General features: G+C 52.0%; 1 protein-coding gene and 1 long non-coding RNA gene across 5 annotated transcripts in view; one reads left to right on the top strand and one right to left on the bottom strand.

Moving 5' to 3' along the window:
* LOC144311565 (beta-galactosidase-1-like protein 2) overlaps positions 1 to 22,737 on the bottom strand; it is a 39,798-nt gene extending 17,061 nt beyond the window's left edge. The window contains exons 1-9 of one of the 4 annotated variants that reach the window (XM_077894256.1): positions 22,039 to 22,175; positions 21,776 to 21,911; positions 21,295 to 21,422; positions 11,830 to 12,027; positions 10,294 to 10,362; positions 9,653 to 9,748; positions 8,160 to 8,268; positions 3,013 to 3,105; positions 1,283 to 1,364 (exon numbers count right to left, since the gene is read on the bottom strand). In XM_077894256.1, coding sequence (XP_077750382.1) covers positions 1,283 to 1,364; positions 3,013 to 3,105; positions 8,160 to 8,268; positions 9,653 to 9,748; positions 10,294 to 10,362; positions 11,830 to 12,027; positions 21,295 to 21,341 — 694 coding nt within the window. In that variant the 5' untranslated portion in view covers positions 21,342 to 21,422; positions 21,776 to 21,911; positions 22,039 to 22,175. Of the gene's footprint in view, positions 1 to 1,282; positions 1,365 to 3,012; positions 3,106 to 8,159; positions 8,269 to 9,652; positions 9,749 to 10,293; positions 10,363 to 11,829; positions 12,028 to 19,821; positions 19,851 to 21,294; positions 21,443 to 21,775; positions 21,912 to 22,038; positions 22,176 to 22,595 lie in introns of those variants that run through there. The other 3 variants (XM_077894255.1, XM_077894257.1, XM_077894258.1) reach the window with 3 other exon arrangements.
* Positions 8,208 to 11,512, top strand: LOC144311571 (uncharacterized). Its single transcript, XR_013377180.1, has 3 exons — positions 8,208 to 8,464; positions 8,724 to 9,006; positions 9,309 to 11,512. It is a non-coding gene; the product is annotated as an uncharacterized LOC144311571 (long non-coding RNA).
* Positions 22,738 to 26,859: the final 4,122 nt, after the last annotated feature.

The following is a 26,859-nucleotide window of genomic DNA, read 5'->3' as shown; positions in this document are numbered from 1 at the left end:
TGTCAGGCATCTAGAAGGAGAGGCCTGAGAGCGCCCACAGCGCTTAGTGTCTGGGCAACTGGGGGAAATGCAGTTGCAATTTACTGAGGAAAAAAAAGACCCAAAGTGGGCTCAGGCTCTGGGAGGGAGAGAGGCTCAGTTGCCCTCGGGTTCGGCGGAGGCCAGCAGCCTTCGGGCACGTGCCAGCAGGCGGATGCCCGGGTGAGGCTGCAGCCCCGCACGGCCGCTCACGGAGACGAGCACCGCACACTCATGGACACACATGTCGGAGCTAAAGGCACCAGCAGGACACCCCCAGGAGAGGAGGAAAATTCACTCCGAGGAGGAAGAAGGAAAGAACTTAAACATCAAAACTCAGGAGCAGGGAAATAAGTGACCAGCAGGAGAGACCAGGTGGGAGCAGCCTGTCAGAGAAAATCCAGGAACCTCGAGAGGAAAACCTTTCAAGGGCAAGACATGGGTGGTCGCTGACAATCAGAGGCGACAGGGACAAGCATTTACACTTGTGACAGGGCGGTCACTGGGCACCTGGAGAAGAGCAGAGGGAGTGGGAGGGTGGTGAGAGCCCTCGGAGGAGAGATGGAGAGAAGAGCCCGGGAGCCAGCGAGCAGGGAGGGGGAAGCACAGCAGCCTCTGCGTAGGCCACAGGGTGGAGCGATCTGCCTTGGAGGAGGAGGCCTGGTTCACGGCAGATGCATGATCCCCTGGAGCGAGAGTCCGTGACCCAGCACGGGGCTGCAGTGGCTGCGGGGCCTGCGGGAGAAGGGGCCTGGGGCACAGGGTGGAGCAGGGCCAGCGCCTGTAGGCAGCCGGGTGTGAGGCCGAGTCCGGGGAACAGACACTGCTGGAGGGAGCGCCCCCCGCCCCCCAGGTCTGCTGCTGGAGGGAGCACCCACTGCCTGGCCAGCTGCCACCACGACACGGCCCCCCGGGCAGTGGCCAGAACCTCCACGAATTGGGCCAGGTTTGGGCACACCACCCTCACGGGCCCCCTAATGCTGCATCTGCTCGTCCCTCTCTGCAGACATCCAGAGGCCTTCTAGGGTGACCAACTCGCCAGTCCTGAGCAGTGGTTGGTCCTGAATGAGCGTTTGCCAGAGGTGGGGGCCTCAGATCCCCCGAGCCTCAGGCCCAGAGCTGCAGGCCCGATGCCATGAGGGCAGCTCAGACCTGAGGGAAACCCCCCGCAGCCCGGCCACACAGGGAAGCGTGCAGAGTGAGGCCAGGCTGTCCCCAACCACCTCCAACCCAACGCCCCCCCACACACAGCCCAGGCAAGCACCTCCATCCAGGACGCCCTTTTGCAGGCCGTCCTTGTTGTCTGAAGTCAAGAGCAATTCCACTATACCTCGGTCCTCCAAGGCCTGTTGGGGAAAAGAACACAAGTCGATCTGTCAGTCCCCAAGTCCCCAGCGCTGGGAAGGTGGCAGCTAGGAGACCCAGAGGGAACAGTTTGAATTAAAGCATTTACTTCTCTGCAGAAAGTGGACAGAAACATAGCCTCTGTGCCCACCATGTCCAACAAAGCTGTCGGCTGAGGTGCAGCGGGGTGGGGGCGGGGCTGTCAGACTCGGGCCTCCCCTGGCTGCCTTAGAGCTGGGGCGCTGCTCCCCCGGCCTACTCGGAGGCTGGCTTGCAGGGGGCTCCACAGGCGGGTCAGCCCTCCCGCCCCTGCCTGGAGAGAACCTACAGGCTGGAGCGCGGGAACTCGGTCTGCCTGTGTGCAGGGACTGCAGTAACTTCCAGATGGAAAATGAATCTGCCGGGATCCCTGGGTGGCGCAGCGGTTTGGCTCCTGCCTTTGGCCCAGGGCGCGATCCTGGAGACCCGGGATCGAATCCCACATCAGGCTCCCGGTGCATGGAGCCTGCTTCTCCCTCTGCCTATGTCTCTGCCTCTCTCTCTCTCTCTCTCTCTGTGACTATCATAAATAAATAAAAATTTAAAAAAAAAAAAAAAAAGGAAAATGAATCTGCCTGGGACAGCAGGATGCTGACCTCACGGGCCAAAGCTCCCGCCGCTTTAATTAGGTGGATTCCCTGAGGCCACTTAACATTTCCTCAACCCCCACCGCGGTCCTGCTTTCCGAGTCCTCTAAAACCACTGCCAATGATCTATCCAAGTCTTATTTATGGACTACTTACTACATGTCTACAACAGTCCTGAGCCAAGTGACCTCACACACATGCACAATCCGGAGAAGCAAACTCTCCCATTAGTCCCACTTCAAAGAAGAATAAATGGAGGTTTAGAAAAATTAAGGCATTTGCTCAAGGCCTGGGCTACAAAGGGACAGAAACCAGGTCTAAGCAGGCCTAGCCCTGCCCTTCCCTGACCTGCCACACATTAAATTAGAGGTGCTCAAACTCACCCACACGTTGGAATCAGATGTCTGAGGACCACCCCAGAGATTCTTATTTAGTTGGTATGGTCTATGGCCTGGGCATAGGGATTTTTAAAGTGAGTGTTCAGGGCAGCCCGGGTGGCTCAGCGGTTTAGCGCCGCCTTCAGTCCAGGGCCTGATCCTAGAGACCCGAGATCGAGTCCCACATCGGGCTCCCTGCATGGGGCCTGCTTCTCCCTCTGCCTGTGTCTCTGCCTCTCTTTCTCTCTCTCTCTCTCTCTGTGTCTCTTATGAATAAATAAATAAAATATTAAAAAAATAAAGTGAGTGTTCAGATGAAGCTGGGAATCCTTGCTTTAGATGCCAAAATGAGAGCAGCTTCTATAGACACTTTACTAATCATCACACTCAGTGAAGCCCGTCCCTTTATTCTCAGCCACTGCGACACCATGTGTGTACTGCAACCCCCAATTAGACTCAATCAATAAAAGGTAAATAACTGACAACCCTACTGAAATAAAAGTACAGTGAAAGGATTCACTAATTAATAATTGGTGCTAGGAGATGAGGCATTAGTACGGGAAAAGTAGTAGACCATCACAGCACATCATGGTTCACACTGTATCCAGAGGAGGGAATGTAAGGAAATAAACCAAGCTGACTCTTACCTTCTTGATGTAAGGCATATAGGCGGGGTCTTTGTTATAGGAACCATATTCATTCTCCACCTGCACAGCAATGATGGGGCCTCCATGCTTGTACTGGAATGAGAGAAGCAAAAGCAGAGTTTGTAGTGGAAACTGTACTAATTTCACCACACTTACCACAAATTACCAGCAAAATAATCCACTTGAAAGCATAAATGTCTCAGAAGATGTGATTACATAATTGAGAATGCTGTCAGTAAGACACAGAGTACGTAGGGAGCTCCGGGTCCTTGTTCCTCTAAGGAAACATCAAATGAACAATTACAGACGGACTCAAATGACTTTATTGGCGCTCTGGAAACCAGTTAAATGTTTAAGTAAGTCAACAAAAACACATGTTTAAAATGATGAGAAATTCCATAGTGTTTTTGGCTCACCCTTGCCCCACTCCCTCCCTGGCTTAGCATGCCGTAGTCACAAAAAAGTAACCCAATTCCCAGTTCCCTCCCTCAAAACAGAAGGAGCAAAATGGAACTTGTTTCCAACCTTCTGGCTGTCTGTGGACTGCCCAATAAACCAGTTTCTGTCTCATCCAACTTGGAGCTCAGACAGGAAATGCATAGCTTGGACCTCAGGTTGGAGGCTACATATGGCAATAAAGGTCACAACATGTGAAAATTTCAGAGGGTCTAGAGGCCCATGTATGCCGAGGTGCACGGGGTCATAGGCAGAAAAATATGATAGACATTGAAGGCCAAAAAGAAGCTGGAGACTCTTCAGGAAATTAAGACATGTAAAAGCAGCCAGGAAAAATCAGGAGGAAAAAAAAAGGCAACACCCACACAGGACAGACTAGACATATGCCCAGAAAACATCTGAGAAGATCTAAAGCCATCACCCCACGCCGATCTTCATGCTTAGGAGCCCACCAAATAGTGAAGGTGTTCCCCACCAGTTTGCAAAGACTGCAGGGGCTGACTGTTGTTTCCAATGTCCAATTTTCAACAACAAAAGCAAACACACGGCAAAAAAACAGAGTAACACAGTTCATTCAAAAGGATAAAGTAAATCTCTAGAAACTCTCTCTAAAGAAACACACACTGGATTTACTAGACAAAGATTGTAAAACAACTGCCATAAATATGCTCAAAGAGCTAAAGAAAACATGAATAAATCGGGAAGAGGCCATATCAGTAAAGTGAAAATATCAATAAAGAGAAAGTATAAAAAATTATACAAGATTTCTGGAACTGAAAAATATAATATCTGAATAGAAAAAATCACCATAGAAGTTCAACAACGGACTTCACAGGAAGAAGAAATAATGGGCTAACTTAAAGACAAATCATTTTAAATTATTCAGTCTACAGAAAAGTGGACAGAATTTAAGGGACTTACACAACATCAGCAAGCAGACAAATGTACTTATTGCAGAAATTCCAAAAGAAGAAAGAAAGGGGTAGAGAGATTATTTGAAGAATTAATGGCTGGAAACCTTTCAAATCTGAGGAGACATGGATATACAAATCCAAGAATCTTCGGTGAACTCCAAGTAGCATTAACCAAGAGACCAAACCAAGCCACATTACAATCAATCTGTCAGAGCCAAAGACATAAAGAGAGTCTTGACAGCAACAAGGGAAAAACAATTTGACATGTAGGAACAATCCTCAAAAGACTATCCATGGATATCTCACCAGAAATCTTACAGGGTAGTGAGTGACAGAAGGATGATACATGCAAAGTGATGAAGGGGAAAAAAAAAACTATCAAGCAAGAATTCTATATCTAGCATCACTATCCTTCAAAAAACAAGGGAAAATTAAGATATTCTCAGACAAATGAAAGTGGAGGGAGTTTGATACCACTAGACTTGACTTATGAGAAATGCTACACAGAGTCCCTCAAGTTGAAATGAAAAGATGCTTGACAGGGACTTGAAGCCATAGGAAACTACTAAGTTCTCCAGTAAAGGCAAATGTCAAAAAGAATGAAATCTTGGCCATTTGCAATGACGTGGAGGGAACTAGAGGATATTATGGGAGGCACAGGAAGTTAGTCAGAGAAAGACAAATACCATATGTTTCAGCCATATGTGGAATCTAAGAAACAAATGAGTATAGAGGAAGGGAAAGAAAAATTAAAAAGGTGAAAATTAAGAGGAAGGCAAACCATAAGATATACTGAACTCTAGGAAACAAACAGGCTTGCTGGAGGGGAGGTGGGTGGGGGGAGAGATAATTGGGTAATGGGATTGAGGAGGGCTCTTGATGTAATGAGTGTTATATGCAACTTCTGAATCACTGAATTCTACCTCTGAAACTAACAAAAAAAAAAAAGAAAAACATAAAAACCAGTATTGTTCTAATTCTAGTTTATAAATCTTTTTTATAAGATTTAAAAGACAAGTGCATAAAAATAATTACTAATGTATATTGAGTATACAATAAAGATGTATATATACTATATACATATATACTATATATATACTATATATATAATTATGTATACAATATATAAAGATGTAAAGATTGTATATATACAATATATAAAAATGTCACTTCTGACATCAATAATGTACAGGGAGGTGGAGCTGTAAAGGAGTAGTTTTTGTGTGTGGCACCAATATAAAAATAGAACGTCATCACTTTAGGACAGTATTTGTAATCTCCATGGTTACCACAATGAAAATACCTATAGAATATACACAAAAAGAAATGAAAAAAAAAGGAATTAAAACTTGTCACTATGGAGCCTGCTTCTCCCTTTCTCCCTCTGCCTGTGTCTCTGCCTCTCTCTCTCTCTATCATAAATAATAAAAAAATAAAAAATAAAAAAAATCTTGTCACTATAAAAAAAAATAACTGAATACAAAGGAAAGTAGTAATGGAGGAGATAGGGAGAAAAAAAGCTACAAAACATACCAAAAACTAGTAAGAAAATGACCAAAGTAAATGCTTCCCTATCAGTAATTCCTTTAAATGTAAATGGATTAAACTTTCTAATGAAAAAACCTAGATTTGGAGTTGAACAAGACTATAGACCCAATGAACATAACAAATGCACATAGAACACCCCATCCAACAACATAATACACATTTTCCTCAAATATATACACATGGAACATTCTCCAGGACAGATCATGTTAGGCCATGACACAAGTATTATAAGATTGAAATCATACAAAGTATCTCTTCCAATCATCCAATCACAAAAGAATGAAACTAGAAGCCAAAAACTGAAAGAACACTGAAAACTTCACATTTCAAATTCCAGAAACACTTGGAAATTAAACAACACACTCTTAAAAACCACCAACGATCCAAAGAAGAAATAACAGGGAAATCAGGAAATATCTTGAGACAAAGGAAAATAAAAATTCAACATAAACTTATGGGATGCAACAAAAGCAGTGCTAAGAGGAAAATTTATAGCCGTAAACACATTAAAAAGGAATAAAGGTGGTATGTCAACACCTAACTTTTCACCTTAGAGAACTAGGAAAAAGAAACAAACTCAAAGGTAGCAGAAGGAAGGAAATAATAAAGATTAGAACAGAGGCAAAAAAAATAGATAATGAAAAAAATAAAGAAAAATCAACAAAACTAAGAGTGAGGTCTATGATTAACAAAAGATTAACAAAAAATATTAACAAATCTTTTTGTTAAAAGATTAACAAAACTGACAAACCTTTCCTGAGACTAACTAGCCCGGCCGCATTATCCACAGGCAGAAGCAACGCAGACGACCGCTGACGAAGGAGTGGATGGACAACATGCGGTACAACCATACAGGGACTATTGAGTCTTAAAAAGGAAAAAAGTTCTGACACCTGCTACAACACGGATGAACCCTGAAGACATGCTAAGGGAAAGAAGCCTGTCGTAACGGACAGATACGGTACAATTCTACTTCTGTGGGTTCCCCAGAATGGACAGTTGCATGGCGACAGAAAGCAGAACGGTAGCTGCCAGGGGTTATGGAGAAGGGCGACAGGAGGGTATACAATCCTCCTAGAGTTTCAGTTTGGGAAAACGAAAAAGTCCAGGAAATGGAAGGTGGTAATCTTCGCAAAACAATGGGAATGTATGTAATGCAAGACAACTGTACACTCAGAACTGGTAAGGATAGTATATTTTATTTTACATGTATTTTGTCACCATAAAAAAAAAACAAAATAATCATGTTATACCTAGAATTTTTTATTTCGGGTACACCACTTCCATATTTAAGGATGCTTCTGAGCCCTGTTCCTGGCATGACCTTCCCTACAACCCCCACGTCCACCTCCACCGCCCAGTCTACGACAACCTGCTGAGTCATCTCAGTAATCCCATCTTCCTTGCAAAACTCCAGGCTAATCATTTCCTGGCTTCTTACTTCTTTCATAATTAGGGCTCCCAAGGTTTAAGGAATAAAAATACAAGATAGCCAGTTGTACTTGAATTCACAATGAATAGACGTTTACCTAAATTATGGATATTTTCAACGTAGGCATGTCTCACGCAACATTTAGGACATATTTATACTAAAAAAAAATTCCTTGTTTATCTGAAATTCAAATTTAACCGAGTACCCCGTGTTTTATTTGCACACCCTACTACATCAAGTAGTTCCTTTGATCTACGGGTGCTGTGAACATTCCAAACCACTGGCTCAAGAACAGTGTTTACTGATGTACTAGCGTTTTTTATTAAGGTACTAACGTCTCAGCACGACTCTTCTTTTTACATAAGACATTGGGTTAATCCCATTCCTGCCTTTGTATTGCTTTCAAATGTGACGTGCAATGGTATTTTCTCCCCAAAACTGATTTTCACCACCCATGTTTTGAACACGGGGTGCCCCGCACAGCACCTTTGCGGTAGGCAACAGAAAGCTGTACCTTGGAAAGTCCTCAGCTGTAATCGTAGGACCACGGATCGCCCGCCATCCTACGGGTAAGGGCACACCTGTGTACACTCCTCTCCACGCAGGACCCAACCAGCGTGTACACACTTAGGACACCGGCTGCTGGGCTTCTCTGTCGCTCAACTCCATGTCCATGTCCGGGCGCCAACTGCCCAGAGCGCCTCGGCCCACAGATCGCGGCCCTGGGGAGCGGGTTCCCCTGGGACCATCGCCTCCCAGGACGGCAGAAGACGAGAGAGGGCGCTCCCTGCTTTTACCTGGAGTGGCACCACCCGGGCCATCAGGTGATCAAAATAAAGGTCCACTGCTTCGGTGAAGCCCTTGTAAGTCGTTCTCAGCCTCATGCCAGAGTCTTGGAGTAACCAGCTTGAATAAAAGGGGGGGGAATTAGTGGCGGGGTGTGTGGGTGGGCCCTGGGCAGGATGATGGGGGGAGAAAGGAAGCAGCTGCAGGGCTGGAGCGGGCCCTCCCCACCTGCCCCGCCGCGGGCCCGGTTCTGGCTCTGGGCCAGCGCTGAAGCATTTACTCCCCGATCTCGCTACAAAGGGCTGAAGCCAGCGGGGTAAGGAAAATCCCAGAAACGCAGCCTGACAAGGAGGGGAGGCCGGGAGGCTAATCCCTCTTCTCAGCGCTCCCACCCGCTCTCCAGGGTCACCCTGGGGCTCGGGAGCCTCAGCCGCTCTGGTGGAGCTGGGGGCCGGAGGGGGGGAACGGCCTGCCATGGCTTGGCCTTTGCCTTTGCAGCCACTCCCGCCACAGCCGGGCTCAGGAAGCTTCCTTCTCACTGGAGACCCTGAGAAAACCGTTCTGTTTCCTTACAGAGGGTGTGACGCCCCTCGTCCTCCGCGCGCAGCCCTGAACACGCCCGGAGATTACCAGTTTGTTAGGTAAAAAGGTAGGAGGAGACCGCAGCTTCTGGACTCAGCCCCCTCCCTCCCCGTGGCCTGCAGGGCTCCAGCCTCCGAGCCCCCCATGTGGGGCTCCTGGGGGTGCGCCCAGGAGGAGGGCTGAGCGCTGCAGTTCTCGCTGCTTCTGAGCTAACCCTTCAATCCCGTCCTCCTCCTGGCAGCTCCCGCTGAGCCTGAGGACATCGCTGACACACAGGTTTCTAATCCCCAGGTGCAGGGGAGGGCACTCGGCTGGGTGGGCACTGCTTTGTCAAGGGCACAGACACAGAGGAGTGATCCCAGGGAGCAAGGAGACGGAGACAGAGCTTCGTGAGATCCCCAGGGAAGCGCTGGGCCGCACTGGATACCAGAGGGAAAAGGGGGGGGGGCATTCCCCAGGAGACCACAGGGCAAACAGGCCCAGCCTTCTTCCTGGTCAGGGGCCAGCGGCCATCTGGGGCACCGGGAGGATGGCAAGGACCAACCTACTAACCACAAAGTTTTTCCGTGGAAAATTAGGGCCAGTAAGGATGAGGACAAGCAGCGACATGCTAGGAGGGGATTACTATCCAGATTTCCTACTCTAGCCCCGCAGCATCCCACAGATCTTAGTGGAGACCACACACCCTAACGTGACTCATTACAGCCTGAGATCTGAAGATAAAGCAGCAAGCAAAAGCACTAATTTGTGTCTCCTATAGTTTATCAAAATAAAGCGACATCATTTGAAAAGGCCTCCCCTGGGCACCACTTATTCTGAAAAGGAGTCTCAGCACACAGCGAAAAATAGAGCTCGGGAGCAAAAGCCAACCTACGTTTGTGGCTGCCGTTTTGCACAAGCACCCAGGGCAGCTCAAGCTCACCTTGGCAAGCCCCCGAGGTCGATCTCGCTGCAGATGTAGGGGCCTGGACGCAGGATCACCCACAGCCCCATCTCCGCAGCCAGCAGCACGAAGGCCCTGGGGAGGTCAGTGTCAGCAGCTCTCAGGACGTCAGGGGGGTGCAGCACAAGGTGGTGAGGCCGCCCAGCCCCTCTCCCCCCTCCCTCCCTCCCTCCACAGGCCCTGGGAGCTGGGTTCCCACCCTCTCCTAGCCCACGACCTTCTGCAAGCCCCACCGGGGGGGCATGAGGCCCAAGGCCATCAGACAGGGGGCAGGGGGCCCTACAGTGAACCTCACTCCCACGGCCCGGCTACCCTAGAGGGCCAAGCCCTGTGCCAGCCCAGGTGGCTGGACCGCACTGCAGAGTGGAGCCGACCCTGGGGATTGGGCCCCTCTGGGCTGCGGTGAAGAGGCCTGGGCTCAGGATGCAGACCCCGACCCCGCAAGCAACAGGTTCACAGCTGCCTACACCTGGTCCTGAGAACGAGGATGCTGAGCCCAGCCTCTCTCTGCTCCTCCAAGCAGAACCACGACGATGGCCCCGTGGTCGTCATCAACCCCAAGGAGCCACTGCTCTGCCTCTCCACCCCGGGCAAGGCCGAGAAGCAGCAAGAGCACTTACTCCATGTCCAGGTTCCCGGAGAAGTCGAATTTGCCTCTTTCTGGCTCGTGCAGGTTCCATGGAACGTAACTGTAATGATGGCAAGACAGGAGTGAGCTTTCTGTGGACTCTCCTCCTGTCCTAGGTGAGCTTCTGTATTCCTACAACCCATTGTGACGGGTGCAGATGCACCTCTGAGGTCTGCTGTCCCAGTGGCATCAGGCCTGGAACCGAGACCTAAGTGCAGAGATCTAGGGACCTTAGAGAGGCCGGGGCCAGTCCCGGGGGGCTAATCCCTTGCCTCCTCCGGAGAAGGGAGAGCAGGCCAGGGAGATTCGGCTGGAGCCTATGACGTGACCACGGCCACCTTGAGCGTGCACCCCCCATCTCTCCCACTCTTCCTTCATCACAGAAAAGAAAAAGGAACTTCCTAGGAGGAAAAGTTAAAAGATAAGAGGAAGCTTCAGTCGTCAGTCAGTCCCATAGGTTCCAAAGAATTCTCTCTTTATCTCATCTTTGGAAAATAAAGAAGTTCTGCAGGGGGCCCAAGTCCAGGGAGAGGTTTGGGGTGACTGTGACAGTAACAGGCGCCCCCTGGCCGGCCCTGGCCCCACCTGCCACGTGCACAGGTAAAGGGAAAGAGGCGCCCACCCTTGAGAGGAGACGGACGACCTCGCTTCTACAAGGCAACGCTCAGTGGGCAACGCTCCCGCGGCCTCAGGGGTCCTGCCCTGGGAATGAGGGCACCCCCAGGGCCGCAACGACCTGCGCAGACCCGCACGTCCTCTTCGGTCCCCCTTCTGGAACATCACACACGGGTCTCAACTGCGCTGCGGCGGCCCCGCCCGATCCCGTGACTCTCTTCAGAGACCATCTGCAGAGCTACATCATGAACCACTCAAGAAAATCTACACCCTTGATCTGTGATCACCACATTTTGCCTGGAAATAGCTTTCCCAAGGAAGCTTTTTGAAAAAGGATCACATTCGTTTGCTGGATACATTGGGGGGTGGAGTGTCGGTTTAAAAGAAATTGAAAATCAGGGCGTCTGAGTGGCTCAGTGGTTGAGCATCTGCCTTCAGCCCAGGGCATGACCCCGGGGTCCCGGGATCGAGTCCCACGTCGGGCTCCCTGTGTGGAGCCTGCTTCTCCCTCTGCCTGTGCCTCTGCCTCCCTCTCTCTGTGTCTCTCATGAATAAATAAATAAAATCTTTAAAAAATAATAAAAATCAGCCACATCTTCCTGTCGTACACCCTGCTCACCTTCACTGGGCTCCCCCGTGGGCTCTTTCTGTTCCTCTGGAGCCTCCCAGCCAGCCCAACCCCTCACCCGTAAGAACGGGGGCACCAGGCCGGGCAGGAGGCTGTGGAGCCCCGCAGACCCGGGCAGGGGGCCTGGCTCCTCCTCACGGAGCTCGGCCCAAAGATTCCCTTTGGGGCCGCTCGGGTTCGGAACCAGGCCACGCTCCCCCACCCCGACCCGAGGTCTGGGCTGCCCGGGGGAAGCCGGGGACATGCCGCACACGCCAGAGGCAGCTGGGGGTGGGCCCGACTCACGTGGTGAGGGTGTTCAGGCCACAGGCCTTCAGCTTCAGCAAGCGGTCCCTCCAGTATTCCCGGGGCACCCGGAAGTAGTGCATGGAGCCCCCCAAGATCCAGAAGGTGGAGTCCTCCAGCGTGAAGCGCGGGCCGTTGGCCTGCAGCCCCGACTGCCGGTTTCTCAACCACACGGGGACCAGACGATACCAGTCCAACCTGCAGGGGGACAGGGAGGGAGAAGCTGTCTCTGTCCTGGCGTTGGGGGGGGGGGTTGGGGGGGGGCTTCCTCCGTAGGCAAGGCTCCCTCCCTGGGAGGAGCGAGCCAAGACCACAGGTGGATAGGAGAGGAGCACATGGGGAGGGGGTTCAGGGTAGCCAGGGAGTCTGGGGGATCCAGGGAGTTTGTGGGGGCTGGGGGATCCAGGGGGGCTGGGGGATCCAGGAGGGCATGGGGATCCAGGGGGCCTAGGGGTGCTGGGGGATCCAGGGGGGCCGCCTGCCTGCTCAGGGCACCAGCACCCGGCCATGCGGAGCCGCCTGGAGGGGCAGCGGCCGTGGAGCTGCGGAGCCCCGCAGGGAGGCCTGTGGCCGGCGGCGTCCAGGCACAGCCCGTGTCCCTCGTGTCAGCGTCTGAAGCCCCAGCGGAGCCACAGTCGGCACCCGAGCCCCAGCCGGAGGGTGCTGGCAAGCGGCAGGCGCCCCTCCAACTGCCCCCAGACTAGCATGCCCTCCCTGCCTTGTCCCATCTCCCGGCCGTGGAAGGAGCCCGGCAGGAGTGGGGGGACAAAGGGGGGCTGGACACGGGGACCCGACCCAGGGGCCAGCCTGGCCGCGACGGCGGGGCGAGGCGGGTCCACGGCGCATGTCCCACCAAGAACCACCGCGTCACCCGGGGGGGTCGGGGCCATGGCCAGAGGATGGCCCTCCTGCAGCTCTCGGGGCGGGGAAGGAAGGAAGCAGGTGGAGGGAACGGGGGCTCGGGCTCGGGGCGCCCGCCGGTGGACGCGCAGCCTGACATGCGGGCGTCTACCCGGGCATCTCCTCTTTCGCCTCCTCTCTCTGGTCACATGTTTTCAGTGGAGTCCATAAGGTAACATTAGGAAAGAAACTTCGAGAAGGGGAGGAGGAGGATCCCTGGCTCAGAGAGAGCGGGGCGCCCTGCTGGAGGCCAGAACCGAGGGCCACCACGCGAGGACGGGCCCCCCCGGGCAGTCCGGGCACCAGGCTGCGCACCAGGCTGGGCGCCGCACAGGAGCCCCCGACGGGGTCAGCGCTTCCCCGCTCAGCTCGGCTGCACCGCCCGAGGGGCCGCGGGGTGGGCACCCTGCTCTGCACGGCCCGCCAGGGTGCGGGTCCACCGGGAGCGCGCAGGTGCCGCGCAGGGCCGGGGGCCACAAGCTCGGGCGAGGCTGCGGCCTGGGGTTCCCCGCGGGAGGGGCGCCCGAGACCACACAGGCGTCACGCACACCGCGGCCCGGGAGGCTGTGCCCACGGCCACGGCGGGCAAGGAGAACCGCCTCCTCCGGCCTCTCAGCCGCCAGGACCCGAGCTCCCGCGGGGCCGCCTGGGCACACGTGGAGACCCCACCACCGCTCCCCTTCCCTGAAGGCAAAGCTGCACATTCCAGGTTCCGAGAGGTCCCGGAGGGCAGTTCCTCTGGGGGCGCCCGACTGGCTCGGTGGGGTCGGCCCGGCTCAGGTCCCGAGTTCAAGCCCCATGTTGGGCTCCACACTGAGCTTGGCACCAGGGCTTAAGCCGACTCCTTCCAGAGCCCCCCGCATGGGGAGGACGTGGAGACGAGCCCTGGCCCTGCTCCTGGGTAGCCCTGCACCTCAGGCCGGCGACACGAGCTCTGGGGGCATGAGCGTCGTCCTCCGTAAAGCGGGGTGTGTGCCATACAAGGCTCTGCCTCCCTCTGCATCAGCTTGCTTCTGCAGGCTCTGCGTTGGGGACGATCACCTCGCAGGGCTCTCCTAGGGTCCTTCACATGGAAGTTCCCCGCCCTTCTATTTTTTTTGAAAATTTTATTTATTTATTCATGAGAGGCACAGACAGAGAGGCCGAGCCACAGGCCAAGGTAGAAGCAGGCTCCGTGCAGGGAACCCAACGCGGGACTCGATCCCAGGACCCCGGGGTCACGACCTGAGCTGAAGGCAGGTGCTCACCCGCTGAGCCCCGGGAGCCCCTCGTTACCTTTAAGGACGGTGAACACAGGACTCGGCCCTCAGCCCAGCAGGCCGCACTCTGCTCACTGGCCAGACCCCCACCTCAGAACCATCTTCGAGTCGCCAAGCTCTAGTCCCTGCCTTTCGTTCAGGGGTCTCCCAGATGCCGTGGGGGCCCCTGCTCAGGGCACGGGTGGAGGTGGGCTGGAAGCTCCACCCTATGGCCCGCGCTCGCACTCGCCCGACCTGCCCGCGCCCCACCAGCCACCTCCAGGTGCGGTGCACCTGCCGAGCATGGTCACCTGGGTTTGCTACAGACACTCATGCTCAGGCCTCAAGTGAGACCCGAATTAGAATCCACATCCCAACCAGACCCCAAGGTAAAGTCTGAGAAGCACTCATCCGCATCTCGTCCTCGGACATCTGTATGTCACCTCTTCCCGGGGACGCCCAGGGGGCTCAGCAGTTGGACGCCTGCCTCCAGCTCATGGCATGATCCTGGGACCCGGGATCGAGTCCCGCACCCGGCTCTTGCGGAGAGCCTGCTTCTCCCTCTGCCTGTGTCTCTGCCTCTGAGTGTCTCTCACGAATAAATAAATGAAAAATAAATAAATCTTCATAGTCTCATCCCAGATAAAGCGTCTATCTGCTTCTGTCTTCACGTGCTGTCATTTTCTAGATTTTTTTAAAACAAAATATCTCATCTCGGTGCTTACGAAGAGGCATGAAACTAACCCTGCAAACCACAAAAGCTAGCTCGTATCAAATTCCAAGTTTGGGAGAAATCAGCGGTTTCCTCTCTGAAAATGTGCTGGTACGTTACTAAATGAGTTTTTAATCCATTAATGAAAAGGATGAATTCACTGAGAAAATGAGGATAAATGTGGGATTTCTCCAAGGAATTCACTGCGAGAAAATGAAAGGCGGTACACGGTGCAGCTTCATAAACAAGAAAGCACCATGCAAATGGTTATTAATACTGATAACAGTCATTAGCACTAGAGATCACATATTAATAACCACCCCCACGCTTCCTGAGTAATTAACTCAGTAATAACAAAATAAATAAAGTGGAAACTATGTGGTTCTATCAGGTCAGAGACACTTTCCTTCCAAATTAGGCCTGTTTCCAAGGAGCTAACCAAGGCCTCAGGAAACCCTGGTTTCTGCTGCTCCTCCCAGGGAGCAAGTAATTCATGCTGAAACCTCGTAGAAAGCATTTATTAGAAAGCTAGATTTATTCATTCATTGTTTAGATTGTAGAAAGCTTCTTCTTAGGTAATCTCTGTGCCCAACGTGAGGCTCAACCTCAAAACCTCGAGACCAAGAGTCACACGCTCCACCGAACGAGCGAGCCAGGTGCCCCTTGTCGAAAGCAATTTTTTTTTTTTTTTTTTTTTGACGAGACCAGGGCATCTGCCTTCCTCTAGCTGGAGCACGTACTACTTTTTCCTGGAAATTCTGTTGCCTTTGTACCTTTGCTTCATTGTAGGATAAGTAAGTTCTCAGTCTAAGAACCAACTGAGGAGCAGGCCTCGGCCACCAGGCTGACCCATGCTCAGGTTTGCTCTGCTCAGAGCCATCTCCGTGCACGGTCTACAGCGAGGTTTCCAGATGGAGGCACATGGGTCAGGATGTGTGACAGGCCCTTGCACCATATAACAAGACCTCTACATCCCGGTGCCACCGTCCCTTTTGGCAGGTGACAGCAGGTTGTGCAAGCTACAGACCCAACAGGTTAGAGGGGAAGTAACAGGCGGTGGACGTGGGGCCCCAGTTCCCTGCTGGGGAACTTCCACAGGGAAGATGGAGGAGGATGGAGGAGGATGAGAGGAAAGCGTCCTCCTTATACGTCATCACTGTAGTGGACTGTGAGGACAAAGGACACAGGGCAGGCTCCACACAGGCTGGTGGCACCGGACATGGTCAACAGTGCTGGGTCAATGTGTTTGAGTGGGAAAGCCAGATGGGCTGGTGACAAGCCTACACCTCCCTCATGTGGGCCCCTGAATCGCGTCCCAGCCCCCGGAGAGGGCCTTCCAGGCGGGCAGGACAAGAGCCACATCCAGTCACCAACTTGAACAATCTCCTTAGATCCAGGGCGCTCGTCAAGGCAGGGCTGAAATGGCTCTGGCCGTGCCAGAAGGATCCGAGTGTCACCTGTACGTCCTGCAAATGGTGATCACTAATGGGGCCGTGGCAGGACTGGGAGGCTTCCCGTAGGGTCACAGTCACCAGCTGGAGGCATGCTGGCCCCCAGCAGTGACCAGGCAATTTTAGGCTGGCCAAGGGTGTGCACAGGCTCAGTACACGGAGGAGGAGTGTGCAGAAATCGTCCTTTGGTTCACAGCCTCAGTCCTCGCTGACCCCGAGGACTGGCCGCTCTGGCCCTACACATAATGGAAACTTAAGATATGTCAACTGACAAATCCAACCTCCAAGTGCACTGGGATCCACGGGGCCGCCCCCAGCACAGGTTCACTGCATCGGAGTCCAGTGCATCGTATTAAAGGTACCGACCAAGATGACAGTCGCCTCCTTGTTCATGCACGTGGTCACGCCAGAGACCATCATGTAGACGGCAGTTCTGTTCAACTGCCCTGAGGACGTCATCACACGTACAAATCTCCTCGCTGGGATCTACAGTACACATCTCTGGTCATCACCCCAGAGCCTGATGCGCTTACAGGCTCCCACGAGGCCCACTTCCTTGGGCATCCCATTCCCTTCAACTGCCCGCTTGCGGAAATTTCGGCCTCTGCAGTCTCCGGGCTGTACGCTCCCCCTCAGCAGCGGAGCTTGAGGGTGTAAGAAAGGAGCTGCCCACCCTCCGGCCCAGGCCAGTGCCCTTAATGCCTCTAATCCAGAATAATGGCTCCTGGATCAATCCTGGAACCCCAAGAACTTCAGCCCCAGTGAAACAAACTGTCCTTGTAGCTGATGTAGCTTCCTGGATGCGATCCCTGGACCCGGCCCAACACTTTAGGCTCCTGCTTTGCTGGAACAGCAGTTAGTATTTCCAAAGGGCTCAAGCCTTCCATTCCGAAGGCCAGTACACTCATTTTGCAGGGATGTGAGGTCATTTTGCAGCACTTTGCAGGTCAGTGGCACTACTGCAACCTCAGTGCCTCCGTCCTTGCCTCTGAAAAGGCTTCTTGGTAAGCCAGGAACTTGCCCGGCACCCAGGCTCCAGCAAGTCAGGCCAAGTGGCTGCTTATAGGGTCCAGGGACTTGCTGCTGGTTCGGAGGGCGACATCTTCTAAATACTGCCGAAGTTTATATGTGAATAAATGCGGATTAGACCAAAACCTTGAGACCCATTGGTGAAGCAACAAAACTGCTCCGTAGTAATCAACCACATATTAACAATAAAATGTATTTTGATGTTATGGGACAGAAATTCTCCATTTGGGGGAAAATTTCCATTGTGACATCATAAATAGAAAAAGTCTTTTCTCAAAATAGAGGTGAAAATTCCATTAGAAAAATGCAAGACCGGGATCCCTGGGTGGCGCAGCGGTTTGGCGCCTGCCTTTGGCCCAGGGCGCGATCCTGGAGACGCGGGATCGAATCCCACGTCAGGCTCCCGGTGCATGGAGCCTGCTTCTCCCTCTGCCTGTGTCTCTGCCTCTCTCTCTCTCTCTCTCTCTCTCTCTCTCTCTGTGACTATCATAAATAAATAAAATCTTTAAAAAAAAAAAAGAAAAGAAAAATGCAAGACCTCTACTGACATACGTGCTTAGAGATGCTCTAAGATCTAAGATCTCTAAGATGCATGTGGAATCAGAATAAAATGATTTCATGAAACAAGGGGAAATGTAAATATGAATGATCAATATTTTTTGAAATCCACCACATAAGGGACGCCTGGGTGGCTCAGCGGTTGAGCATCTGCCTTCAGCTCAGGGCATGACCCCTGGGTCCCGGGATCGAGTCCTGCATCAGGTTCCCCGCATGGAGCCTGCTTCTCCCCCTGCCTATGTCTCTATCTCTCTGTGTCTCTCATGAATAAATAAAATCTTTTTTAAAAATCCAGCACGAGACTTATCTACATAGATATAGGAGATGGACTAGTTCTTAAAGACACAACCTATACACACGCAGATTAAACAACTTCCCCCTCCATCTATGGAGCTCAGAACCTCCCTCACATCGATCCAACAGACATAGAATGTGCTATTTACTTATTTTAACTTATTTTTTACTTATTTTAATTGTCCATCAGGATTTAAAACGAGTATCTCATATGGTGAGCAATTCTAGGTACAGAAATACACCCAGCAGATCCTCACTGCAACCTGGGGTGGGGGGGGGGGTTAGTCTTGGGCTTTATGTTAACTCCAGTGTAGTTGACATACACTGCAAGTCTGCAGGAGCTAAAAGACTGCAAACAATTGATGTCTGTCAACAGGGACCCGTTTGAATAAATCCTATCCCTAATGGCACCTGGGGTAACGCACAGAGCGGTCTTCCTGTCCATGCCCAGAGTAGCCTTGCAAGAAACATCATCATTATCACCTCTACTAGGGTGCAGAGGGGCTCCTAGGGGTTCTTTATTTTCCTCCCTGTATTATTTGAATACTTCGTCCTTTACGTAGATTACCGACCCACAAGGCAAGCTTTGCAGGAAGACACAGCACGTTCTTGAAAGGAACAATGCCACCATCCGTCTGTCCTGCTGGAGTATGAAAGCCGTGAGCATCATCAACTAGGAGTCTCCGCCCGCAGACCCCAGTCAAGAGTTACCTGCTTCATTACCATTAGCGTCCAAAAATAGTCCTGCCCTTTTATCCCAGAAGTCTCACGCAATGGGAACTCTTTCTCAACACGGCCTTTGATATCCAGAGCAATAGGTTTACGCAAGAAATAAAATTGAGTGGGGAGGAAGCAGCAATTACCCCTAAACCAGAAGAACTGAGCTGGATCATGGGGGAGGAACAGGGGAGAAGGGGGCCAGCCTTCAGAGTCTTTTTCAGGTGCTAAATGTTCTGAAAAGACCGCTCTAAATTCCAGCATTTCCTGAAACTTCATTAGAAGACCGTTCAAGGCGATATAATGGAACTCTGAGTCATTTCATCAAAGATGAAGTGTTTTTATTTCACGTGCTACTTCCTTGACCCAAGGTACAGAGAACTCTTTGGCCAACCGTCCCATACGACTGCTGCCAAGGCTGCGTAGCTTTTCCCTGAATCTCCTAGTACCCCACTTTAATCACAGATACACCACTGGTGACCATGCTCTTACTTTAAGATACTCTGGTCCCCTTTCAGTTGGCTGGTAAGGCCCACCATCTTCCCTGCACAGGGCGACTCAGACATCCTACCCACGCTCTCTGACTGAGCCCTGTCCAGGGAGCCACATTTCCCCACTTGTGTCTGAGAAATGACTACCTGCTGAAAGAGACACTTCCTAGGTGCTGAAGACTCGCTACTAGAAGATCAAAGGAACAGTGTTCAAAGATTTAAAGATTCCAGGAAATATGACTCAGGCCTCAAGCAGGGTAGAGTCCTGCAACAGGCAAAGCTCATAAAAATCATTAAAAAGTCATTTAAAAATGACCTCACAGAGGCCCAGGAAGAAAGGCACCATTTGCCCACACATCCTTGAAAGACAGGACTGGCCATGATCTGGATTAAAGAAGGTGACCAGGTCATGTTGCTAAGTGATCCACCTTCTCTAAAGAGAAGAAAATAATAAATAAATAAATAAATAAATAAATAAATAAATAAAAGATTTAATAGGCTCTCCTCTCCTCTCCTCCAGGAAGAGTGTAGGGCCTGGAATCCAGATAATGCCAGGGCAGGAGCCCTGAGTGAGGCAGAGCTGGGCAAACAGGTGAACTTACCTTTCCGGAGGCATGATGCAGAGCGCCTACCTGGTCACTTTCCGCTCTCCTGACTTTTGCCAGCTAAAATATCAGGTTTGAACGATGCCAGGTTAATTAATTATTGCTCAGTGATGCATTGATGGTAAGGAAAAGAGTCATGAGTGGGAACCATGTCCTGATCGTATCAAGCAGGCACTCCGGCGTCTACGGAGTGCGAGGAGGAAAGACCAGGAAGGGCAACTAACTCTTCACACTGATATGCTTCAAAGATCTCCACCTAACACAGAGTGAAAGAGGCCAAATCAAAGCAGAGTATTTACCTTAGGATTACGTTTCTGTAGAGCTCTAAAAAATGCAGACACACCGCAGCAGAGCCGGGTGTACAGGAGTGGGGGAGCAGGGAAGGGCACAGGAGGCACGCACAGGGCACAGGCGAGTTCCAGGCGCCTGCGGGCATCTCCACCCCCGACCGTAGGGGGATTTCCACAGGTGGATACACACGCACCAAAACCAAAGCCTATCCAGCCATACCAGCTACACAAGTACAACTTGGGCATGACAGTTATCCGACAACAGAGATTAACTTCAGAGCAGTGTCCAAGCTCCAAAATACAGAAGATTGAAATCATCTTCAAAAAGTCATCCTGGTCCTATTTCTTGGATGTGACATAAGCAGCTATGACTGAGCATGAACCAGCCCAAGGTAAACCTCATGGGAAAAAACAAAAGCTGGGGCCCAGCGCCACCTGCCCATCACCAGATCCCTGCCTTCTGAGGGACAGGGAAAGGACTGATCCCCACGGCTCCGCTCCACAGAGCTGCCACTGAGCAGCCAGGTCCCGTGGGGCCTACATGCCATGGCCACAGCCCGGCAGCCCTGGGAGGGCCCCACCTCTGCTCGGTTAGTGACCTAGGCCAAGCTCGAGCAAGGCCAGCAGAGGAAGCCGCAAAGTGCTCTCGTCTGCCATCCGGAGAGCATCCTCGGTGTCCAGGCCAAGCAGGAGGAGGACCTGGGCAACACCACGAGGCTGCTACAACTAACGACGCCCAAGACACAGATTTTTGAAGGACCCTAAGAGATGGCCCTGAATTGGGCTCAGAGCTTCTGCAGCCTCTGTCTTCCCGGCTGAGAAGTGGGGGTCAGCAGGGAGAACTTTCCAGTCGTTTCCTCAGGCTTGAGCCACAGCGACTCCCAGGCACGCACGCCACAAGCCCCACTGACTCCTGCCGCGGCCACTTGCCCCAGGCAGGGCCACCGGCAACTGCCCCCGGCAGCTCAGGCTCCTTCTCAGCCAGTCAGCTACTTGACACCTCATCCTCCTTCCTGCTCGACACCAACACACACCCAGCCTCCTTCCCACCCCTCTCCCTGTGGACGATTAGGGTGCACAGCCGCCCGGCTCCAGGCCTCAGAGCTGCCCCCTGTGCCTCCGCGTGGACTGCCATTTCCTCGACCTCCAACAATGAGCAAACCACAAGCCACCTGCACACCTGTGGCCTTTCTCTCTGGGGTGTGAGCTCCTTGGTTCCTGCTGCATGACGGAGACTCCTGTTCCCTCTGCTTTGAGTAATCCTCTGGGCTTTGCATCAGCCTTGCGTCAAGAGGAAGCCTGAGCAACCTACAAGAGCCAGGACCAGTCTTCACGGAAAAATGGGTTACAGATCACTGACAAGGTGGAAAAAGGGCGTAGAAACCACTGGAAACAAACTGCCCCTTCAGTTTTCTAGACCCCTGAGAAGAGCACCATCTCTTTCTCTCAAATGATTATAACATCTCACCCACTCCAAAGCCAGAACAGGTAAAGCAAAGACACGTAAGTCTTACAAAGGTGGAAACAGAGAAATTCCTGAATTTGTCCCGTGGCAGCAAAAAACTTAGGTATTCATTCCTCCCAATCCCCTAGAGAAAATTCAGAGAAACTAATGAAGGAAGCTGGAAAAAGCAAAAAATAAGGCTGAAAAGGGGGGTTACCTTCAGCTTCCTCAACACTAACTTTCAGGGCCAAAGCATTTGATACCCCTGGTCGGCTTCCCCAGCAACACGGGAGGTTTTGAATATGGAAAGTGCCAGCCATCAACCGGAAAGACCTGGTCAGAACCGTAGAACCCTATAAATAGACACAGTCCCCCAAGTCCTGGGCTGGGGCACCGCGGCTGCGGGTCAAGCCCTTCTACCGCCAGACACAGCCACTTTGTAAAGGGGGGAGGGCAGGGCTGAGCAGATGACCCACCGACCTGGGAAGGTGGAGACCAGACGCATCAGTCCTACAGTGGGGCTAGAAGTCCCCGTTGGAGAGGCTGAGGTTCTCCGAGGGCCCGCGGGGCAGCGTCCTCAGGACTGCGCCGCAGGTGGGAGCGTCCAGGAGCCGCCGGGGAGGGGGGGGGGGGCCGGCACCGACCGACCGCAGGTGCGCGTCCAGGAGCCGCGGGGGTTGGTGGCACCGACCACCCGCAGGTGCGCGTCCAGGAGCGCTGGCTTCTGGCGAACGGAGCAGCCCCCGGCAGACGTGCTAGGAGATGCGGGGGCCCGGGGGCAGCAGAAGCAGGCTCCCGAGGAGGACGAGGGGTGCAGCAGGGACCGGGCGCAGCGAGGCGACCTGAAGCCGTGCTGGCCGCCCAGGGAGCTGGGAGCGCCCGCGGAGGAAGCAGAGCGGGGACCACGAGCACCGAGAAGGGGCCCGACGCCCGGGGACTGAGCGCAAGCGCCCGGTGTCGCCCGGGGGGGGGGCCCGGGGTGCCGGGGCTGCCTCCGCCGGGGGGACCTCCGGGCGCGCGGGGCGGGGGCGGCTCACCTGCCGAGCACCAGCAAGCCCAGGAGCAGCAGCAGCAGGACCCCGAGCGTGCGGCCGGGCTTCCGCGCCAGGGTCCACTTGCCCATCGCTGGCGGCGCGCACACCCCGCGGCCGCCTCTGGAGCCTGCGCTCGGCCGCGCGGGAGGCTCGGGCGGGGGCGGGGCCGCGCCCTGGTCGCCAGGGAGACCGCCCGCGTCCCGCCGGCCCGCAGGCGCTCATTGGCCGAGGCGCCTGGCCCCGCCCCCGCGTGGGCCCTGAGGGGCGGGGCCTGTCGGGGCGGGGCCTGTCGGGGCGGGGCCTGTCGGGGGCGGGGCCTGCCCCAGGGGCGGGGCTGTACAGGTGGCCTCCCCGAGCAGGTGTGGGCTCGCCCAGGGGTCCCGGCCTCCCCGCCCGTCCACCTCCGCGGCCCCGGCCCTGCACGGTGTGCACAGGTGCGAACACACCGGGCACGCGAGGCCCCGTCCTTACACACCGGAGAGCACACCCCGCACCGCGCTACACCAGCAAGCCCCGCTAAGGGCGCCGGCGAAGTCAGCACTGTCGTTTTACAACAATTCAGATTCTGAAGAGGGATGTACGGTGAAAAGTCCGCACATTGTGGAATCTCCTCTAGACGCATTTTCCGCCTTGCGTGGTGCACGTGGGGATAGCCCGCGGGGTGGTGAGTGCAGAGGAAGGCGCCCCAAAGTATCTGTTGCCTTTCGTTTCCAGGAGTCCTAGTCCAGTCCTGACTCCCAGTGATGTAGGAAGGAGTTAGGGGCAGAGGGCGCTAGGCAGGGAAAGGCCCAGAGTCAGGCTTCCAGGAATCTGGCCTCCCATTAACCCCAAGGGCACCGAAAGGCCCGAGTCAGGCTCCCACCCCTCCCAAGGAAACAGAGATAAAACAGTAAAAATAAAAAATAAACCCGGCTCCGCAGCTCCATAGTGTTAGGGAGTCTCCCCCTTAAATGGCTACTAAGTGATCACAGAAACCCGGGTGCAGAGAGTGTTATGGAGGAGCCCTTACCCAGAGAGGAACACCTTGTTTGTGCTCAGGATATTCACAAAGAAATATCTTGTTTGTTACAAATCCTCCATGTTTGTTCTAAATATTGACATGATATTCACAAATCCACCCTGATATTGATACAAAATTTACCAAGTTCCCTGGTCAGTTTCCCATAAAAGACAGCCCCCCGCCAGTGGCCACCCTGTGGGGACCCCTCTCACTCTTGAGAGCTTTCTCCGAATCTCTGCTTGATAAATTTCTTTTTTTTTTTTTTTTTTTGCTTGATAAATTTCTATCCGTTTGCTCACCGTCCTCCCTGAGATTCATTCTTTGACTCCATGAGACAGGAACCAAGCTCTCCTGTTCACTGGCACTTCCAGTTTTTCATCTTAAAAAAAAGTCCAGATAAAACCCTCACATTTGGGGATCCCTGGGTGGCGCAGCGGTTTGGCGCCTGCCTTTGGCCCAGGGCGCGATCCTGGAGACTCGGGATCGAATCCCACATCAGGCTCCCGGTGCATGGAGCCTGCTTCTCCCTCTGCCTGTATCTCTGCCTCTCTCTCTCTCTCTGTGATTATCATAAATAAATGAAAATTAAAAAAAAAACCTCAAATTTATGAAAGGACGAATAAAATCCTTATCCTGGGACATAATTATGTCATAAAGGATATTGCATAATATTTGAGCAAACTTCTGCTTTCTAACAATCACACACCCAAATATGTGATTCATCCCAAGAACAAAATTCAGATTTTCCTGAAAGAAAATCTGAAACAGGGATCCCTGGGTGGCGCAGCAGTTTGGCGCCTGCCTTTGGCCCAGGGCTGGATCCTGGAGACCCGGGATGGAATCCCACGTCGGGCTCCCGGTGCATGGAGCCTGCTTCTCCCTCTGCCTGTGTCTCTGCCTCTCTCTCTCTCTCTCTCTGTGAGACTATCATAAATAAATAATAAAATAAAAATTAAAAAAAGAAAATCTGAAACATTTTCTAGGAAAGTTAACGTTTTTTCAGAGCATCTGAGTTTCTAGAAAATATTCCCTGTTGCATGTTCAAAACCACTTCCCTTCACTTGTACATGGTTTTGAACTTGTAAAGCTGATAGGAACAAAAGGAGATTTTACTTCTCAGAACAAAGACCTGCAGAGTTTGATGTGAAGGATCCTTTTACTACCATGAGGCAAATAATTAGGTAGCAAAAGTTAAACCAAAGAGAGAAAGAACAAACAAGGGGAAGGCTAGCAGGGCAGGCTGGAAACATTCCTGGAGATGTTTAGAGAGAAGTAGCTCCCTCTTAGCACACTCCGCAAAAATCAGTACCTTTTTTCCTTTTTTTTTTTTTAAGATTTATTTATTTATTTATTTATTTATTTATTTATTTATTTATTTATGATAGACATAGAAAGAGAGAGAGGCAGAGACAAAAGAGGAGGGGAAGCAGGCTCCATGCCGGAGCCCGACCTGGGACTCGATCCCGCAACTCCAGGATCATGCCCTGGGGCAAAGGCAGGCGCCAAACCTCTGAGCCACCCAGGGATCCCCTTTTTTCCATTTTTTTAAAGACATAAATTGCTTGATACTTTACTAGGACTATGGTGAACATATTTTGACATAATTGGAATAAAAGCTAGCCCATGAGACATGGAGAAAGTGTCAAATGTGGCTAACCTTTTACCTTTGGAGACCCCCCTGGCCACACCCAACACTCACCCCTCACTCCTCATGGTATTGCTGGGCATTAGCACAATTTATCACATCACGGTATCCTGAGTTAATATGAAGCATCTCCATATTTTTTCAGATACTAGTCAAAACTTGTAAATATGAGCTACTAAACCTCTGAAGTTCTTAGCCCTTCCCTGTATCCCTTGTTTTTTATTTATGAAAGAAAACATAACTCAGCACTTAAAAAAAAATCATTAACCCTTAACCTTCTGGGAAGTGCAGAACTATAGACACAGCTACTCACAATTTAAGAACAATCTTACTCTATTTGACTTTAATGATAGCACAGAGGATGTACAAAGATAGCACTAATCTGGGAGGTGTCTTCCTGAGGAGTCGAGACCCCTTTAGGGCCGCCTGGGTGGCTCAGTGGTTGAGTGTCTTCCTTTGGCTCAGGGGGTGACCCCGGAGTCCTGGGATCAAGACCCACATAGGGCTCCCCGCAGGGAGCCTGCTTCTCCCTCTGCCTGTGTCTCTGCCTCTCTCTGTGTCTCTCATGAATAATAAATAAAACTTTAAAATATATATATGTATATATATATATATATATATATATATATGTATACACACACACACAAACACTTTTAAAATAATCCTTTTCAAAATATTTAATGAATTTAACCCAAAGCAGACAATGAGATACTCAAATCTCGGGAACAGAAACTACAGTTAAATAAACTGGCCCAGTGGAAATGTAAAGAAGTTCTGGCAAGGCGCATGGGATGGAAACTAATACCTGATGCCCAGGAATCAACCTTCACAGGCTCCCTTTCTGGTGTCAGGGTTTTGGTTTAGAAAACATAAAACATGTTTTGTTTTGTTTTTAGTGAAGTCCTGTTGATATCCTCAGCCCGCAACTCTAGGTTAGAGTTCCAACAGACCAAGAGAGCACAGTTCTTTCCTCTAGAGTTCACCTATGCCACATAGTCCGTGAGAAAGAAATGTAGTCCAAGAAGCACTGGGGACAGGGAGTAAAAGCTGCAGTCCTTCAGAATCAGTAGAGTGGAGGCTCTCATGAAAGTTGCCAGAGTCTTGAGCAAAGAAATTAAGAACATTGGGGAACTTCTGGGAATAAATGAGGGCAATTTCAACTGTAGACTATTTTCAAAAAGAAAATAAAAAGTCCCAGGAAGGGATCCCTGGGTGGCGCCTCGGTTTGGAGCCTGTCTTTGGCCCAGGGCGCGATCCTGGAGACCCGGGATCGAATCCCACGTCGGGCTCCCAGTGCATGGAGCCTGCTTCTCCCTCTGCCTGTGTCTCTGCCTCTCTCTCTCTCTCTCTGTGTGTATGACTATCATAAATAAAATAAAATAAAATAAAATAAAGTCCCAGGAAGGTGATTTTGGCCTTGGAAAAAGACAAAGCAGATTCAAGTTAAGATAAGTAGTCGAGGGGATCCCTCTGTGTGTGTGTGTGTGTGTGTGTGTGTGTGTGTGTGTGACTTTCATTAAAAAAAAAAAAAAAAGTAGTCGAGGCTTCTCACCCCAAGACATGTGTCAGTGGGACTGGAAGGGACCTGTATGCACTGGGGGGGGGGGGGGGGGAGAATGCAC

Source organism: Canis aureus, chromosome 3 (assembly GCF_053574225.1).
Source record: "Canis aureus isolate CA01 chromosome 3, VMU_Caureus_v.1.0, whole genome shotgun sequence".
In the NCBI taxonomy this organism is placed as follows: domain Eukaryota; kingdom Metazoa; phylum Chordata; class Mammalia; order Carnivora; family Canidae; genus Canis; species Canis aureus.
Note: the sequence above shows the minus strand (reverse complement) of the source record. Positions and strands in the feature narration are given on the sequence as shown.